General features: G+C 34.7%; 2 protein-coding genes across 2 annotated transcripts; both read left to right on the top strand.

Annotated features, from left to right (window-relative positions):
• Positions 1-153: 153 nt before the first annotated feature.
• Positions 154-672, top strand: LOC112504575. Its single transcript, XM_025108526.1, has one exon. The coding sequence runs from the start codon at positions 154-156 to the stop codon at positions 670-672; it is 519 nt and encodes a 172-aa protein (XP_024964294.1).
• Positions 673-8,183: 7,511 nt separating this feature from the next.
• On the top strand, positions 8,184-11,597 carry LOC112504573 (vesicle-associated membrane protein 711-like). The gene is made up of 4 exons (XM_025108525.1): positions 8,184-8,693; positions 10,197-10,387; positions 10,730-10,893; positions 11,178-11,597. Exons 1-4 carry the CDS (start codon positions 8,477-8,479, stop codon positions 11,263-11,265), a joined length of 660 nt encoding a protein of 219 aa, XP_024964293.1. The 5' UTR covers positions 8,184-8,476; the 3' UTR covers positions 11,266-11,597.
• Positions 11,598-19,495: the final 7,898 nt, after the last annotated feature.

Genomic DNA, 19,495 nt, shown 5'->3' on the forward strand with positions numbered 1-19,495 from the left:
CTTATCTTTCCGCAAACAATCTTGTAAAATCTGTATTGATCTTCTTTATCAATATATATTTTAAATTTGAAAATTGTGTTTGTATTCATCCCCCCCCCCTTCTACAAACTGTTTAGTATTCTTGTAGACCCTTTTGGGACCAACAATAAGAACATGAGGCTAACTGTTGACAATGAAGCTTTTGAAATTGAAAAGACAAGGGTTTTTGCAAACTGGATTTTGGATTTAGGAGAAGGCAAGGTTGGTAGTGTGAATGATGGTGAGGCAATTGTTGATATACATCATGATCTTCTCATTACCGATTCAACAGATCTTATATCCGCATTAATTGAATTTGTCTATCCTTCGATTCTTGTAAATATCAATAATTCATCTTATTTTCAGGAAAAAGCAATTCTTGCACCAAAGCATGAAGTAGTTCAAGAAATAAATGACTTTTTGCTATCATTGTTTCCAGGAGACGAAAAGGAGTACCTAAGTTCATATAGCCTATGTGAATCAAAGCAACTTCACGACCCGTTTGATAAAACTTTGTACTCACCTGATGTCTTAAATGGTCTTAAATTATCAGGTTTGCCAGACCATAAGATATTACTAAAAGTCAGCGTTCCAATTATGTTACTAAGGAATATTGATCATAAATCTGGCTTATGTAATGGAACTAGACTATAGGTGTTATCATTGGGAAATCGGGTTATAGAAGCAGAGGTCATATCTGGAAGCAATATTGGAAGCCGAACATTTATTCCAAGAATGTCTTTGACACCTATAGACAAAAGGATTCCATTCAAACAAAGAAGACAATTTCCAATTGCTTTATGTTTTGCCATGACCATAAATAAAAGTCAGGGATAGTCATTATCGAAGGTTAGTTTGTTTCTGAGACAACCAGTCACCCATGGTTAGCTGTATGTTGCTTTATCTAGAGTTAAAAGCATGCAAGGTTTACAAATATTAATTATAGATGATGATGATGATATAATTAGCAATAGAACAAAGAATGTTGTATATAAAGAAGTATTTAGTAATTTATGATATCTGGTTCTTATTTTTTTAATATTTTAACTATGTACTTTTCCATAACTTCATTTACGTTCTATTATAAAATTTGTTTTACAAATTCTTAATATTTATTCATATTTTTATTAATTTTTTACAAAATGCATAACACGTTCATTCCAAGAGCTCTAGACCATCGACCTCTGATTTTGATCCTCTGGTCCATCTCTTGTCCATCGTGAAGTCTGATCTTTGCGAACTCTGGTACTTGAGCTCTGGTCTTTCATGTTTTGATCGCACGGAGCAGCAAGAAGAACAACATGCAGAGCCTCTAGTTTGCCTATACAGATGCATGAAGGCATTTCTGCTCTGTCTTATTTTCTATGGTCCACCTCTGATCCCCCCTATACACTTCTTTTATACTCAAATGAGCACCAAAGGTTTCTATCCAGCAACATTGCACTATTTGAATCGCCTGAATTGGTGCCTTGACGAGTGAGATATGATAAATTTACTACGACATCACAAAACTGTCAGCACATTGATTTTCATCATATCATCAATTTTGATGATAATTCATATAAGTAGGATAAATTTCCTGAAATGATTTAATTTTTTATTTTACCCTGTGTAATACAGGTGTTCGAAGCTAGTGTGTGTGTGTATATATATATATATATATATATTTGTTTTGATGATTACAAACAAAATGGTATTTAATTGATTAACAATTCTACTTGTTGCGCATATTTATGATATGCTGAGAATCAAGTAAAAAAGACATGTTTGATAAAAAAATATCCATGAAGTCATCATCTCGAGAAACATGCCATATTGGTGTGAGATTTGTGCAAAAAGACGAAAGTCGAAGATTAAATGCTCATAGCTGGAAAGTACAAAGCTAAAGTCCACTTGGACCATCTGGACGTCCACTTGGACCATCTGGACGTCCACTTGGTAAAGTTATTTGACATTCATTCAACGATCGAAAAATAACTTTTTCTAAAAAGTGACAATGCAGACTAGGCGTGGTGATTTGCTCTGGCCCAGCGTGGAACCCGATTCACCCGACCCGATCTAGGCTAGGGATTCCCTGCTAAACTGGGTACCGAGTTCGGTGCCAGGGATCCCCGCTAGTATGAAACCGACGATGCGTCGAGACCGGGTAATGCACCTCCGACCCGTCCCATATCCGTTATATATATTAATTTAATTTAATTTTAATATGTATTATTAGACTTCTACATAAAATTTTCCAAATTAGGCTTTACTTTCCGATCGACTTCTTCAATCACTCAATCCTCAGTTCCACAGTGTCGTCCTCGTCCAGTCCATAGTCGTCATCGACTTCCACCGGCCCACTGCCAATCGCCACCATAGTCTGTCGTCGGCCCCAGCCCATGACCATTGTTTTCGTCCACCAGGTATAGTTCTAATGTTTTACTTCTTTTTCTACCCTACTCAATTGATTCAAACTTGACTCAAACTTTTTCTATGCATTTTGAATGGTTTTGGTTCATAAGGTATTCATATATGGACGTTAAGTCAAGAATGTTGTCAAGAGATGAGAGATCCAAAAATGTGCGTTCTTTTTCTCTATTTCTCGGTTAAGCCTTTGAGCCCTCACAGCCCACGCACAACGTTACAATTATCGGGGGAGGCTCTGAATTTGAATATCATAATTGCGGATATAGTCATGATTCAATGGGTTAAGTCCACTTATTTTTCTTAACCCCTTGTGGCTTGTGATTTTATTTCCACATGAGCGTTGCTTGTTACAACAACTATCCAAAGACCATTTGGTAAAAAAAAAATTAGTGTTTCACTAACTCTCATGTGTACATAAGGTACTAACAGAAGATCTTTTTTGTTGTAATTTGGAATTAATGATTAATGTTGCTAATTGGATGTGGAATTAAACTTCAACAATTGAGATCATGGATTGTAACTACTTGCTAAGATTTAATTGTTAATGAAAGACTCAAAATCACAAGCTATTTGTTAGATCTGGACTGTTTCTAGCCAATGTTGAACTGAGGTTGGAATGGGTCAGGGAATGGGGTTGGACTGGGGTTGATCTAGGGATAGGCTCGTTACACACTAGGGACAAGGTTTCATTCCCCGCACCCCAGTGGATCGGGGTCGAAGTCGGGGCCGAGGACCACTTACTAAGAACTGGGGTCGGGTATTGCATTCCCTGCCCCATACCTCCCTGTTGCCATGCCTAATGTAGACGCCCACTTGGTGCACAATGCGGACGTCCACTTGAACCCAAAGTTTCAAATTTTTTATTTAAAGCTAGCTTGTTCTCCAGGTATCAAGACAATACTTTCAGATACTTTTAGTCTAATAATACAGATCTCTCTATGTAATCTTCCTCAAGAATACCTCATGATTTTATTTTCTAAATCAAACTACATTCATTTGAGAGATTATTACACCACCACTTGATCATCATTTTAAGTTCTTCATATTGTAAGTGGCGTGAGTTAAGCACAACCTATCTCCTAATCTTTGGATTAGAGTTGTTCATCTATTTTAAAAGTGTGTAATATTGTGTTAGGTTTGAGAAGTTTTCTGCCCATATTTGAGATTATCATTTTTTGTGAGTTTGGAGTTACATCTCCCTATACATATCACCTATGAGTAATTTTCCCTTTGCAAAAGGTTCAGCGTATCATAGATTCATATATTTGATGTAAAATTGATTTGTACGGATTTTTTCTACCATTTAAAAAATAACAAATAGTAAAGTGTCTTGAGAAGTATCTCAGTATGGACTAGCCCCTAAGTTTGGGGTGAACCACATAAATCTTGTGTAACGTATCTCTTCAATATGATTTAACATTTTGTCATGTTTGTGGTGATTTGTTTGTAAATCTGATTTGATATTTTAATCTTTGTACTCAAACAATCTCTTCCGCTTTATGATTGTTTAGATAGGTGAAGCGGTTAGCTATGTATCGATAAGATAAAAAAAACAAGAAACATTAAATATAAAATAAATGCCAATTGACCATTTTGCCTTTGGTCATAACCGAGATGATTGACCATAAGAACCAAATGGGATTCCTATTGTAAAAAAGTGAGTTTTGATATTAATGTATGTGAAAAGAAATGTACTAAGTAGATGTGTATTTAGCAATGTATATGAGTACAATTAGTCTCCTCCGAACCAAATTCATGAAAAAGTTAGAGATGATTATTTGTGGACTCTAAACTTTTTTTTTAACGAGTCTAATATAATAAAATCAAACTTTTTTTCGTTGGCTTGATCACTTGTCAGGGTTTACCCACTGGATAGTAGGCCTAATTTTTTTTACGTGTTTAAGAAAACAACACAAGCTGTGTAGATAATTCAAAATATGAAATAATTTTTCCAACTTAAAATAAGAGGAGAAAATATTATAATGTGTGTGAATTTTTCAACAACCAAATATTTTACGACCTAAAAAATATTAAGATAAATGGGACAAACTGAAGTAGGAAGTGGGATGAGTGAACTCATACTTAAGCGCTTATTGATATACTAGGGTTAGGGGTGTAAATAATGCAAGTCGAGCTCATCACTATACTCAACTCGAACTCGAAACCCAATTTCCAAGCTCGAACTCAACTCGAAAACTGACAAGTAGTAAAAGAATCAAAGTTTGACTCGAACTCGATAACTATTTCTCAAGCTTGAACTCGAACTCGAACTCAAACAAGCTCAAACTAAGCTCGAAACAAGCTTAAACTTCAATGCAAATCAAGCTTGAACTTGAACTCAAACTCGAGCTCAAACCAAATTCACTCATTGAAATTTATGAAATTTTAGGGTCTTTCTCTTATAAATTTTAAATCTTAAGGTGTTCTCTTAAATTTATAAAACTAAAGAGATCAACTTCAAACTTAATCATTAAAAAGACAAAGTTAAAATTTTTATTTATCTCCCCCTCTTTTTATAACATATTTTCTCTCTTCATTTACCATCTATTTTCCAATGTGAGACAATTTCACTAACCTTTTTATAGTTTTTCTTTGTCTTTTTTTTAATTGTGTTTTTAATAAAAAATAATTGATTAATTTTTTTAATTAAAAAATACATAATTTTGTTTAAATATCTAATAATATAAGACATTTTATTTTACAAATTTTATCATAAAAACTAATTATACATAAAATAATCGAGTATCTCACCAGCTTTTCGAGTCGCATATTGGGTAACTTGACTTGACTCGTTAATATGTCGAGTCGAGCTCGAGTTTGAGCCGACCTATTCGAGTCGAGTGTTGACCGAGTCGATCTCAAATAGCTCACAAGTTGTTTCATATTGTTTACACTCCTAACTAGGGTAATTGTGTGTTTAGGTTCACAAAGAGTCATCACAATTAGGTCAGAATTAAAACGCGCCTAGAATTTTTAAACGCATCATCAAGTCCGCCCATTTATTTTTAATACATCAGTTCGGGCTTGTCCATTAATTTTAACAAATCAGTCTGGACTCACCCATTTATTTGAGAATGGCTGTCCAATCCGCTTTATTAACGCCCTACCATCCCAGACGCATCGTCTTCGTCCCGCCAGTGAACGACTCTAGAAAAAAATATATACCACCAAATGTTTTACTTAGTAACTGAAATATAGAGATCAATTCCATAAAAATTTACATACCATAGGGATCAAGGTGAATAATCGTGTGAGAAAAGAAGTTATAGTAGAAGCATAAGAAATATTTGAACACTTGATCACTTTTAAACTCATGCCTATCTTGAATTATGTTTCAGAAAGGAAATTGTTTCAGTGCATCTCGGTGCACCTCATTAGTGTGACATTCAATTATGATTGATCTAAGGATGAAGATCTCTTCTTACGCTTCTTAGCACTTCATTTCTCACCGAAACCTAACCCTAGGGACCAAATCTGTAATTTAATCAATAGATAAATATACTTTTTACCATAGGTTCATTTGAGAAGTGGTAAATATTTGAGAAATAAATTAGCGATTCTAGCCCTTTATCTAGTCAAGGTTTTTTTTTAATTAACCTGGATATCCACCCCGCTATGTGAGCCGACTAATCTCAGGGCGACCACCTGCTTTGCAGATTGCCCGAAGTCACCGCATTTGAATCTCCGTGGCCACAAGAGGATTTTTATTCCTCATTGGATTTGAATCTAAGATTTCCTGGTACTTTTGACTTTTGGAGCCAAGCTCAAACCAATCAGACACCACTCTTGTGGTTTATCTAGTCAAGATTTGTGGCTTTGATTGTGAAACACTAGATAATTCCTCACATGTCATGCTAAAGATAGAGAGGTAATTTCGTAACTTTTACAAATAGACGGCAAAACAAGTGCATATGTGAACCCATTTGGTTCACATATGAACTATCCGTGTAATTCACATATGAACTATTTAACCGATTCACATATGAACTATTTAACTGATTCACATATGAACTAGTTAATCGATTCAAATATGAACAAGTTAACCACTTCACGTATGAACCATTCACATATGCAGTTATGAGTTTATATGCATTTATGGGTTCAATGTTCACATATACATTTGTTTGCAGTCTATTTATAAAAGTTACAAAATTACCCCCTTATTTTTTATTTGATCAATTAAAATCGTAAATTTTGCCCTATCAAAATTATCTATACTATATTATAAAGCATTTGACAAAAACTCTTAAAAACGATTTTTTATGCACGAAGTACTGTTTATTGATGCATATTATTTAAAATTTAAGATTACAAGTAAATTGTGCATAAGTACAATTTATTAAAGCTCCATACTTGAATTCCTCTAACTAACTGTAGATAAACATAATTAAATATTGGATAAACATCTCATTTTAAATATAAAAAATCTAAAATATAATTAGGATAATCATTAATAACTAACAAAATACTTAGTTATTATATTTATAAAAAAATTATATTATTAAACCTAAATTAAATTTCTTTGTTACTAAACCTAAATTAAATTTCTTTGTTATTAAACCTAAATAAATTATAATTAAAAAAATTTAATTAAGAAAATTACACCAAAACATAAGAACTTTTAAAAAGATTAATTTAATACTGATATCAATATTTTTTTTTTCAAAATATATGATATTTTTAAATTTATATTTTATTCAAAATAAAAACTTTATCACTTTCTCAAAAACACAAAACCAATGTGTACTTAAAATTCAAGATTACAAGTAAATTATGCATAAGTACGACTTATTAAAGCTCGATGTTTGAATACGTATAACTAATTGCGGATAAACATATCAAATAGAAGATAAACATCTTATTTTAAAATATAAAATATAATTAGGATAATTATCGAGTTCTAACAAAATAATTAATTATTATTTTTATAAAAAAATTATTATTAAACCAAATATAAATTACTTTGTTATTATACCTAAATTAAATTTTAAACAAATTGAATTAAAAAATTACCACAAAATATGAGTAATTTTAAATAGTTATTTTTATATGAATATCAATATATTTTTGTTATGCATAATGTATATTGATGCATATTACTTAAAATTCAAGATTACAAATAAATTATGAATAAGTACAACTTATTAAAGCTCCATGTTTGAATTTGTATAACTAACTGCGAATAAAAATAATCAAATATAGGATAAACATCTTATTTTAAAATATATAAAATCTAAAATATAATTACAATAATTATCGAGTTCTAACAAAATAAATAATTATTATCTTTATAATAAAATTTTATTATTAAACCAAATATAAATTACTTCGTTATTGTACCTAAATTAAATTAAAAAAAATTGAATTAAAAAATTACACAAAAAAATGAGGAATTTTAAATAGTTTATTTGATACTAATATCGATATATTTTTGTCAAATTTTTATGATATCTTCAAACTTATATTTTGTTCAAAAATAAAAACATAATCGCTTTCTCAAAATCATATAAGACCATATTATAATAACGACTGAGATAAAAAATAAAATAAAATATTAAAATCAAGATGTATCTCACTACATTGCACGAGTACTTTTCTAGTAATCTTTTACCGGTCAAAAATATAATTCTTAACCAATTTTAGTTGTACCAAAAGTTAAAATCCCTCCTTACTTTTCAAATAATTATGAAGATCGCTCTCTCCCTATACTTTTTCAATATATATTATGTATCGACATTGAGCATATTGTCGACCATGTGAGGAGAGGAACTCAAATTTCTCTTTATATATATCTGTTTTGTTTAATAAAAGGTTGACATTTATGATTTTGAACCATCATCATCCAACATCTTGAAACCCTAGCCTTGGCGCACCTTTTGATCTAAATTCAATCTTATTATAGTCGAATTCATTACTGAATTTTGCTACCTCGACCCCTAATTTTTCTCTCAATTCGAACTCGATTAGAGTTCGATCTTTGCTTGATCTTCTGTGATTAAGTATAAAGAGAGAGAAAAAGGGGGTTGGAGTTAAGGTGAGAAAGGGAGAGATGACGATTCTTTACACGCTCGTGGCCAGGGGATCTGTGGTGTTGGCGGAATTCAGTGGCACGCATACGAATGCGAGCACGATTTCGAGGCAAATTCTCGAGAAAATCCCCGGAAATAATGATATGAATGTTTCTTATTCTCAAGATCGGTATATTTTTCATGTCAAGCGTACTGATGGTCTGACTGTTCTTTGTATGGCTGACGACGTTGCCGGAAGTAAGCTACTACTTATCCTTTTAGTACCGTATGCTTTCTGATTTATATTGTTCAATTGTGTACTTGTATATAGCTTTAATCACAGGGAAGCATGTGAGGTAAAGATGGAAATTTGAATTGGGTGTTCTCTTTTTCAGTCAATTGAAGACTGTGAAGCTGGAGTTATGTTTCTGTTGATGTCTAATTTATTCATACAACCTCTAGTCCTCTACTACGTAGGGAATAATTTGAATGTGTTATTTTGTTTTTTTTAATAATCTGAGATACTCAGCTTTCGTTATAACAAAGTGAACTCCATTTTTATACCTGAGTTGGAAATTCTATATGGATTTGGCATCAATAATTGTAGAGATTGAAATTAGGTGTTATAATTGTCATTCTGGTTGCATATATGGTTTTAGGTGACTTAACCATGTTAGTGTTGTTGGATTCAAAAGAACTCATAATAAGATTTGTGTTGTGCTAAGCATCTTTTGTAAAGCATTAAATACTCAAGTTCTTGTGATGCCATTATGGGGGTGGCAATGGAACTATATTTTTCTTTTGAACTCTAATTATGGGATACAAGCAGTATTGATTCTGTAAAAAGACTAAGAACGAAAACAATGTATTTGGATAGAGTAACATGATATTATCTAGGAGATGGTACATTCATGCACGCAACGAAGTACTCCCTATAAGAAAGACAGATAGTATCAATGGAAGAACAAGGAAAGGTTATTAATTTATCAAGCAAAATAATTTTGTTGCATTATGTTGCCTCTCAATCACTTTTTTCCCTCTCATAGGAATAAGATGCAAGTACTTATAACCCTTGATTGTGAATTTTTTTCTCTACCAATGGGGTGGTTTGAGACTGGTGATTTGATATTGGAAAGTACAACGTGCATGCTGAGTATATATGTTCTTGGTTACAATATGGATTTTCAATTGGTTTAGTTGGCACCTGAGAGGTTTGATACTTCCCACTATCTTAGAAACCATGAACTTAATTTTTTTTATTATACCGAACAACTGATTTCTATTGTTGGTTTGGTTTTAGTATTTTAGCATGTGGCTGAGTTCTAATCTCTTTGTAATCTACATATAAAAAGGCACTACATAACCAGTTTTTGATAGTTGCAAAATCGTCCCGGCACCAAGCAATGTATCCTTGCAAAATACTTCTCCAATGCAACATTCTTTTCTGTGTGTCTTGCATCAAAATATGGTGCAACAATCTATTGCTGGTAGAAGAGGGGGGGGGGGGGGGGGAGGGGTTGAAGCCGGATCTTTAAGAACAGGAAGAAAAAAAAAACAGAGGGATGGAGGCCTAAAATACCATTCTTTATTCTGTTTTGGAAGGTTTTGTAATTATTTAGGCTTTCTTGTACTGCTATAATCCAACTGGAACTCTGAAACAAGGGTTTTAAAGTGATCCCTTTAGTGGCAGGTTCTGCTTGAATGAGAAGAAATTGGGATTTCCCCGTTATGTTCTATATAGATAACATCATATTTTTGCAGGAAGAATTCCTTTTGCTTTTCTTGAAGACATTCATCAGAGGTTTGTCAGGACTTATGGCCGAGCAGTTCTATCAGCCCAGGCTTATGGCATGAATGATGAGTTTTCAAGGGTTCTGAGCCAACAAATGGAGTATTACTCAAACGATCCCAATGCAGATAGGATAAACCGTTTAAAAGGTGAAATGGGTCAGGTGAGTTTTGCATGTCATTATGGAGCACAATCTTCAGTTTCTAAGATTAAAGATCTTTTTTCTTGGATATGGTTTTGAGGATTATTTGTGCTTGAGAGTGCATTTATGATTTTATAATCTAAGAAATCAGCAAAGTTTGGTTTGGTTTGGTTTGGTTTCATTAATTAGTTAATTCCCAATTTTCGACTTAAGATAAGTTCTGGTATAGCTTATGCTCATCTTGGATCTGAATTAAGATACATATTTTATCTTTAGATCCTGTTTAATCCTGTGTGTAAATCTGCACATATGTTGATGATATCCAACTTGGATCATAATTGCTGGTTTTGCTTTAATGAACAGGTACGCAGTGTGATGATTGAGAACATTGACAAGGTATTAGAGAGGGGTGATCGCCTGGACTTGCTTGTAGATAAAAGTGCAAATATGCAAACTAATACACTGCGATTCAGAAAGCAGACTCGTCGATTCAGGAGTACAGTCTGGTGGAGAAATGTCAAGCTCACGTAATTTTTCTAAACATTACCCTTTTTTTAATTTCTGAAAATGTTATTGCTAATGATAAAAAACGGCGTCTCAATGCTAATCTACAAAACCAAATTTATAGTCTGAGTCTCATAACCACCGTCATTCCCACTATGTAGTAAGTGCTTTCTGACACAAGGGTGATTATTGCATACAGCCATGGCTCATCATGTTTCCAAATTATTTGTCTTATAAACTTTGCTTTATTATTTATTTTCTTTTTGCTATAAGAAAATTAACACATTTCTGGTTACTGAAATGACAGGATTGCTCTCATATTGCTCATCCTGGTGATTATATATGTTGTCTTGGCATTTGTTTGCCATGGGCTTACGCTTCCCACCTGCATATAAGCCGAGTGTGGATTCAGTTGTTGGAATTGCCAATTCCAATTCCAATTCCAATTCTGTTTCTTGGATGGCTTCGAAACACCATGTGAGTGATTGCTCCGCCCTCTGTCTCTACTTCACCAGCGTGTGGGATTGTTTCATCTTTCGTGTGCGATATGTGTGTCATTATTTTTTACCGTAATTATTTACTGTCGGCCAGTTTGGTTTCCTCTCATATAGTGGGTCAATTGTTTTTGGTAAGAACAAACTCTGTTGCTATTGTGTATTATGTACCATAACAAGTTTTGCTTTGTGTTCATCCTATTTTCGAGTAGGATATATTGATTTGGTTTGAAGTTAGATTTTCTTTTTTGAAGAACCAAAGGAAGTAAACAGAAGGAAAACAAACTGAATGGCTGAAAAACTATAAAGAACCAGCATAAAAACAACTGCCGGTTTGTTTACCAAATACTTAAGTGCTTACGGATCACTTACCTTACCCGGTGAGCATCGCGAGGCATGACAACTACCAAGGGTCTTATCTGGTAAATGAGGGAAAAAGGCTCATACCCGATTAGCGCTTAGCGGGCCACTTACCTTACCGGGTGAGCATGGTAAACACTGAGGGGCTGTTTACTTGTGACTTAGGGCCTGTTTACTTATGGCTTAATGAGCTTAGTGGATAAATTGGCTTATTCGCACAGACGCTCAAGGCTGTTTACTTTGAGCTTAATCGCTCAGAAATGGGCTTATTCGCCCAGATGAAAAAAGGCACTTGTCCAGATTAAGCCGGCCAAAAGACTTGCCCTACCCTTCTTCTCCATCGATCCTTGCCTGTGTTCACCACCAACCATCGATCTCCTCCTTGCCTGGGTTTCGATTTTGGGTATTAGGATTTCGATTTTGGGTATTAGGATTTCGATTTTGGGGTTTTCACGTCATTGCTTTTGGAGATTAGGATTTCGATTGGAGATGCAGGTTTTGGTTTTTGTTCTTGGTTTTTGATTTTGGTTTTGGTTTTTGTTCTTGGTTTTTGATTTTGGTTTTGGTTTTTGTTTTTGGTTTTTGATTTTGGTTTGTATGCCCTGTTTGCTTCCGATTTTGATGCTCAAATCGATTTTGCTGCTCGATTCTTAGGTTCTATTAGGCTCGATTTTGTTCATGGAATCGATTTTGCTGCTCGATTTTGTTCATGGAATCGATTTTGCTGCTCGATTTTGCTGTTCGAAAACATGCTGCTCGATTTTGTTCATGGAATCGATTTTGCTGCTCGATTTTGCTGTTCGAAAACATGCTGCTCGATTTTGCTGCTCGATTTTGTTCATGGAATCGATTTTGCTGCTCGATTTTGCTTGCCTTGACTATTGTTTGATGCTTGTATGAAGATGAAACAGCAGCTTCACTAAAGATGCTTGTTTGATGCTTGTATAACTATTTTTGATGCTTGTATAAAGATGAAACAGCAGCTTCACTAAAGATGAAACAGCAGCTTCTCATTGATGCTTGTTTGATGCTATATTGTTTGCTGCTTGATGGTCTTGCTGGTCGATTTATTTTGGGTTTGTTTAACATGGGTTGTRTAACAGCCCATAGTTAATACTCAGGGGTATATTGGTCATTTYTRTTATTCAGACTGTTGATTCAGATAGAAAAGTAAACAGCAACCTAAATTTATCCAGACAGCCAAATTTATCCAGACAGACAAATTTATCCATACAGGACTTAATAGAAAATTTGGTAAACAGCCCCTTAATGGGCTTAATTGAACTTCCGGCTTATTCGCACAGTCAAAATAGATCGTTTACTTGGAGCTTATTCGCATAGTTCATGACTTATTCACACAGATGGATATGGGCTGTTGTCTACATTCAGCAAAAAAAAAAGACATACCTACCCCTAAGCTTTCATGAGCACTCCTCTTCAAGACACGCCTCCTTTCAGCCTCCTTCAATGCACGCCTCCTTTCCGGCGATTTTTTTCTTCCTTTCTGGTTACCGGTGATTTTCTTCCTTTCTGGTTACCGGCGATTTTCTTCCTTTCTGGTTACCGGCGATTTTCTTCCTTTCTGGTTACCGGCGATTTTCTTTGTTTCTGGTTACCGGTGATTTCTCCTTCCATCGAGTCTTCTTCGGTTTCTTCTTCGATTTTCAACAACAGATCGATTTCTCCTTTCAAAACCCTAATAAACAAACCCAAAAATTCAAAACCGGCTCTGCATCGTACAAAGGCCCCCTTCTCCAGAGCTCTGCAACCATCATCTCCTTCACCCAGGATACACATTTCCCTATGTTCATTGCTATTCACTCAATAACCCTTTCGTTAGATCGTTCAACAACTTTGAATCTTTCTGGAAATAGTTCATGGAACAAGTATTCGGCTCTGAAAGTTGCGACTCTTCTCCTTTTCATCTCCAAAATTCCTAAAAATCCGAAGATCTTCATTCATGGATGGTTGTTGGATTTGGGTTCTTTAGATCGCTGCATTCTTTTATCACTGGTAGTCTTCCGTTTCTGAACATTTTAGAATCTGTTTCAAGAGCTGGTAGCTATGCTGTTATATCGGTCATAATACGAAATATCGGTCAGGACCGATATTCGATATATCGGTCCAAAATAGCGGTTAACATAATATATCTTAGAATTATATATATAATATGCATTAATTAGATTTTAGAAATATAGTTTTAAAATTAAAACATCACATCATCTAATAAATAATAAAATTAGTCATTTGGGCTTTGGGACTGGTAGTCTAATAGTCTGTTACTCATTTGGGTTTGGGCCTTTTGAAATTTGGACTGGAGGCCTGGAGCACTTGTAAATTTCTAAGCGATAGCTACCGCCTACCACTTAACAGCCGGCCACAGGAGACAGATCACAAATCACAATTCACAGACGTACGCATATCCGCCGACCGCCATCGCCTTCCTTCCCCCCTTGACCCTTGTAAGCGACGGCCGGTAGAGTGAGCAGCAGACCAGCAATCGACCTTCGGCTTCTTCCATCCCCGTCCCGTTGCCATCCCTATCGCTGGCTATGTTGTGTCGATTACAGAGAAAAGCAGAGGATATCGAGAAGAGAGACCGAGAAAAGAGAAGACGTTGTGAGAAGAAGAAGTCGAAGACTCGATGTTGTGAGAACTGAGAAATCGGAACATCGGTCCGATTTTTACCTCAAAATATCGCTAAAAAATACTAAAAATCGCTAAATATCGCCGATAATATCGTTCCCAATATTTTGACCGATATTTAAGGTCCGATTTTTTTCCTAGGAGCGATATCCGATATATCGCCGATATATCGCGATATTAACAACATAGGCTGGTAGAAGCTTAAACTTGTGTTTCACACCTTCGATTTTGGTGGGGTTTTAGGGTTTTTGAGCTCATAAATTTCATGGTAAGTGTATGAGATTAGGTTGAATGGAAACCCCATGATTTCCTTGTTTAGATTCCACCTCAGAATGTTCGTAGATCCTTAAGATTTGGGAATTAGATATTGATTAGGGATGGAAGGTGCCGTTAAAGAATGTTCAGTTCATTGAGGGTAAAATGGTCATTTTTGCCATTCAGATCATTGATTCAGAAGAAAAAAGAAACAACACTACATGTTTATCTAGACAGACAAATTTATTCAAACAGACGAATTTATTCATACAGGACTTAATAGAAAATTTGGTAAACAGCCCCTGAGAATTTTACCTAGTAAGAGACATGACAACAACCAAGGTTTTATATGGTAAGTGAGGGAAAAGACTCTTATCCAGTTGACGCTTAATGGGTAAGAGACGCGTATAAACAAGCCATTTTGATAGCCGAGAATGTTACCCACATGATAACTCGATAAGAGTTGTGGTGACTATTATTGGTAAGCTCTTACCCTGTAAGTATTTGGTGAACGGCCCCTGAAATTAAACCAAACATCTTCATTATTCTGGTGTATCGATGGTAGTAGGCTTGGTCTTCTCTAATAAGCCGTGGTCCCAATTTGTGGAAGACGTGAATTTTTTCTGAAGAATTCGCCATGATATACTAATCCAGATGAAAGATCGTGTAAAAATAAGAGTTAAAGTGAAAAATGTAAGAAGAGATTTGGACCTTTGATCACTTTAATTTAGAACAACGCATAAATTGTGTTTTATAAAGGAATTGATTTAGTGTATCTTATTAGTGTTGATTTAATGGTTCTCTTCAATTACGATTGATCCAATGATGGAGATCCTTTCTTACCATAACTTTCATTTTCATCAGAATCCAACCCTACTGATCCATGCATTATATCATGAGAAAATTAACAGAAAATTTTCAGTTGAAGTGCAGTCGCTCAACAAATAAAGTTACTCTATGGATAACAGGTTGATCGTTCTCCAAGAATTCATCTACTGAAGGTTTGGCACCTCCATGAGGGCTCTTCGCCATCTAGGGCTGTATTGCCATCGACGTGGGAAGTTCATGAATGATTGGTAAGCTTATTGTAGTTGTCCAAGTGATCCTTGAGGTAAATGCGAACCTCAATTGATTTGGGTGTAATCGGCATCCTGATTCGAAACCACCCGACAAAGAAAAAGTGGACTCCAAAGATACGGTGCTAGTTGTGGTGGTCAGTAGATCTATGACAACAACAAAAAAATGTTAGAAGTTGGTCTTCTTTTTTCCACCGTGATAACTAGTGTTATACTTGTTCGTTGGTTGGGTACACAACACGACTTTAAACATATTCTAAACATCCTCGAAATAGATCTCAAACAAAGTGACGACTTATCAACTTGAACAAATCGATAATATGAGAAATGTGAGCATAAATTTATGTAACAAAGATTTTATCCTGACTCGATTGACACCCCAAGTAATACTCCTACTATCTCATAATGTACCCTATCAAATCCCTCTAGCCGGAGACGAAAAGATTGATGAAAACCAGTTTCTAAATAGATTCTAAACATCCCTAAAACAGACCTCAAACAACCCTGATTTGTCCCATAGTCATAGCTGTATAAATCAACAATCCACAGACATACGACAATAAGTAGGAAAGAACAATGGTCTGAAACCTTTATTTGTCCTAACATTGTTTATTTGCACATGAATTAAACGGTGAAGAAGAATTAGCATACAAAAAGTACATAAACTCAAATAGATTATAAAACGTCAAAGTGATTCTAACAAAAAATTTAAACGTTAACTGCTTACCCAAATATTAATGGTTCCAAGTAACCTAACTGCAAAGTTTGCCAATTTTTGTACATCATCAGGCCAAACCTTCTTGTAAGTTCTCCACGAGCTCTTTAATTGTCATGTCGGCAAATTCTACATGTTCGTGGAACAAAACAAAAAAGCAGAAAGACAAGTATCTGCTAAATGTGTGTGAAATAAGGTTTTTATTAAAAAATAACTACTTCAAATTCTTGGTTATGGAACTTCTATTCTTGAAGCAATAACCACACGATCGTCAGAAAGTACAAACTCGCATGCAAGAGCTTTTCCAAGTCCTCTAGTATTATATCAAACAATTACACATAAATTATGAGCAAAATTGCTCATGGTTGGGGGCAGGGAAGTATCTGTATGCAGTTCTTTCAAAGAGGTCCCAAAATATTTTGAGAAGAATAGGTTCAAGTCTAGCCTATTTGACACTAAACGCCTCCTTCAATGTAGGCTAGACGAACACAAATTGTCCCGGAGTATCAAGGGAGTCTAGACATGCACAATTTGTACCAGAGTGTTGACTCCCTAGAATGCTAGATCTTGACTCTCATACCATGAGAGAATATGTAGAACCCCATTAGATTATCCTCCAAATAAGCCATTGAAAAGAGGAGATGGCCCAACATTTACTTGATGAGAATAAGTCCATATCTAGCCAATGTGAGACTATAATACATCCCACCCATAGATTGGGATATACGTCTAAGTTCTTTTCTTCTGGTTTATAATCCACCTATTTAGCCCATAAGTGTCTGTATAAATCATCAATTACAAAATATAATTCTAATAAAACATCGCAAGTAATATCTTTTTCGAACCCAATAGCAACAAAAACCAAGGCATCAAGAGAGATGGGTACCTTCCGATTATGACCACATCCCGTGGACCAACACGGCTAACTTCATCCAAGACCATGTTGGAACCAATTATAATGCCTCCAACCCAACTATACCATATCAAATCATTCATTTGACCATCTCCACCTTCATATGAAACTTGCATTGGTTAATATCATGATTCTCATCCAAACATAAATATGATGACGGATCTTTCTATTTTTCTCATCAACTAACTTGATAAATTGAATCGAATTGACAAAACAAGCCTTTTGCTCATCAATGGTCACAATATATCGCCCGTAATTGAAGAGTAATCTATCTACACATTTCAAATAGATAAACAACGAAAAAAAAGACTCCAATGATATATCTTTAACCTTACCCAAAGACATTTGGCCTAGCAGTATCTGAGTTATCTGTTAAGCACAATTTTTCATAAGATTAAGGTTCAAATCTCACCAAAAATAGCATTCTTACAACCTAAAAAGGAGATAATTGCTGCTCCAACAAAAAAATGCATTGGAAAGAAAAATCTTGAGCATAAGTATTTTAAAATACAAACTAAACTATAATAATACATATATCAATCAGATAATAATCTACAAATTTTAAAAAAATTACTAACAAATAATTTAATTTACACCTCATATAATAAAAAACAAATACTCTAGCCATACAAATAATCAAATATATTAAATAAACTTGGGGGGGGGGGGGGGGATAAAATGCAGTAACTAACCCTTGACAAATTCTCCACCAACTTCTCAATCGAATCTCCTCGGATAAAATCAATAACTTAGCAGCTCCTCATTGAACGATACAGTTGATATGTACATCAAATTCTTAAATCCATATGACTTGATAAATTATAAAATCCTTCACAAACTCCATCCGAATAAACAACAACTAAATGTAATCAACACAATTGATAACAAAAAACCTCACCACCACTATTGCTTAATCGAACAAACAATCATCTTTGAATACCGATTTACAATAACATAGAAGAGGCAGCACTTGGTGTTTAAAGCAAAACAACGACGAATAAATGGGGGGAAAGTATAGATGATACATAATTGAGCAGAGAAAGATACCTGATAGTACGAGCATTTACTCCAAAAGCATGAACGATTGACTAATAACTGAAAATCTACGGTTTTGGTAGAGAGGGTTAGGGATTTTAATAGGAGTGCTGATGTAAGCAAAGGGTTTGTAGGAAAACGACAACGTGGAAGAACCATTGCACATTTTAAACCCATCCAAAAAAAGTAAAGCCAAAAAATCTTACTTCTCTGTGGTGGATTGAGCTTGCTGAAGGTTATCATTGGTAGAAAGATTGTTATTGTACCTTTGTTAATGATGTTTTACAACGTGGGATGTCGTTGTTGGATTCTTTGGTGGTGACCGATCGATTGTTGAATTGAGGGGAATGGGATGTGGAGTTTGAATATAATCGCGCAGAGGAAGTGGCTTGAAGGAATTGAGGGGAATGGGAAGCGGGTTGAAGAGATAATTTCTAGCGCAAACGATTGAGAGGAGGGACATGGGGAGGTTAATAAATTTGCAGTTGTACATGATGCATAAAAAGATGTACATCTTAATCTCCAACACTAACTAACTGCTTATGATGTTGTAGACTAAGCACGCAAACTTCTATCTTTTATATTCAACAAGTAACTTTTTAGCAGGCTTATATATATAGTATAGATACGGGGTGAAAAATGGAAAATAAAAAATGAAAAATTAAGATAAAAATAATCCATTATGTATTTATGTTATTTAACAATCTATATTAACTTATAAACCAAATTTCATAAAAGTCTTAAAGTCTTAAATATACGTTTAAAAGCTTAAGGTACAACTATTCTATACCACATTATGCATAAAGCCTTTCCACACCCAGTTTGACAGCCCATAATCAAACGCTCCATTCTAGGGTTTCCAAGACGACAATTGAGGCTCCAAGACGGCGATTCATTCTCCAAGACGATGATTACATGGGTTTTTAGTTCTGCTTATGGCTCCTCGATCCATACTCTATGGATTCATACTCCCTCGATCCATACTCTCGATTTCTCAATTTCTCGATTCATACTCTCTATTTTTATGATTTCTCGATCCATAGTCTAATAGGTTCTTGGCTCTTCTTTGATTCAAGTACACAAAGAACTAAAGGAAACAAAAGGTAAGTTGAGATACTAAATGTCCCATCT

This window comes from Cynara cardunculus, unplaced genomic scaffold (genome assembly GCF_001531365.2).
Source record: "Cynara cardunculus var. scolymus isolate 2C unplaced genomic scaffold, CcrdV1 Un_Scaffold_6057, whole genome shotgun sequence".
NCBI classification, from domain to species: domain Eukaryota; kingdom Viridiplantae; phylum Streptophyta; class Magnoliopsida; order Asterales; family Asteraceae; genus Cynara; species Cynara cardunculus.

Excerpts from the sequence above, each read along its gene's own strand:
- LOC112504575 (XM_025108526.1), top strand. The coding sequence starts at position 154 with ATGAGGCTAACTGTTGACAATGAAGCTTTTGAAATTGAAAAGACAAGG.
- LOC112504573 (XM_025108525.1), top strand. The coding sequence starts at position 8,477 with ATGACGATTCTTTACACGCTCGTGGCCAGGGGATCTGTGGTGTTGGCG. Across the intron at positions 8,694-10,196 it reads GGCTGACGACGTTGCCGGAA|GAAGAATTCCTTTTGCTTTT; the intron begins GTAAGCTACTAC and ends ATATTTTTGCAG. Across the intron at positions 10,388-10,729 it reads TAAAAGGTGAAATGGGTCAG|GTACGCAGTGTGATGATTGA; the intron begins GTGAGTTTTGCA and ends TTTAATGAACAG.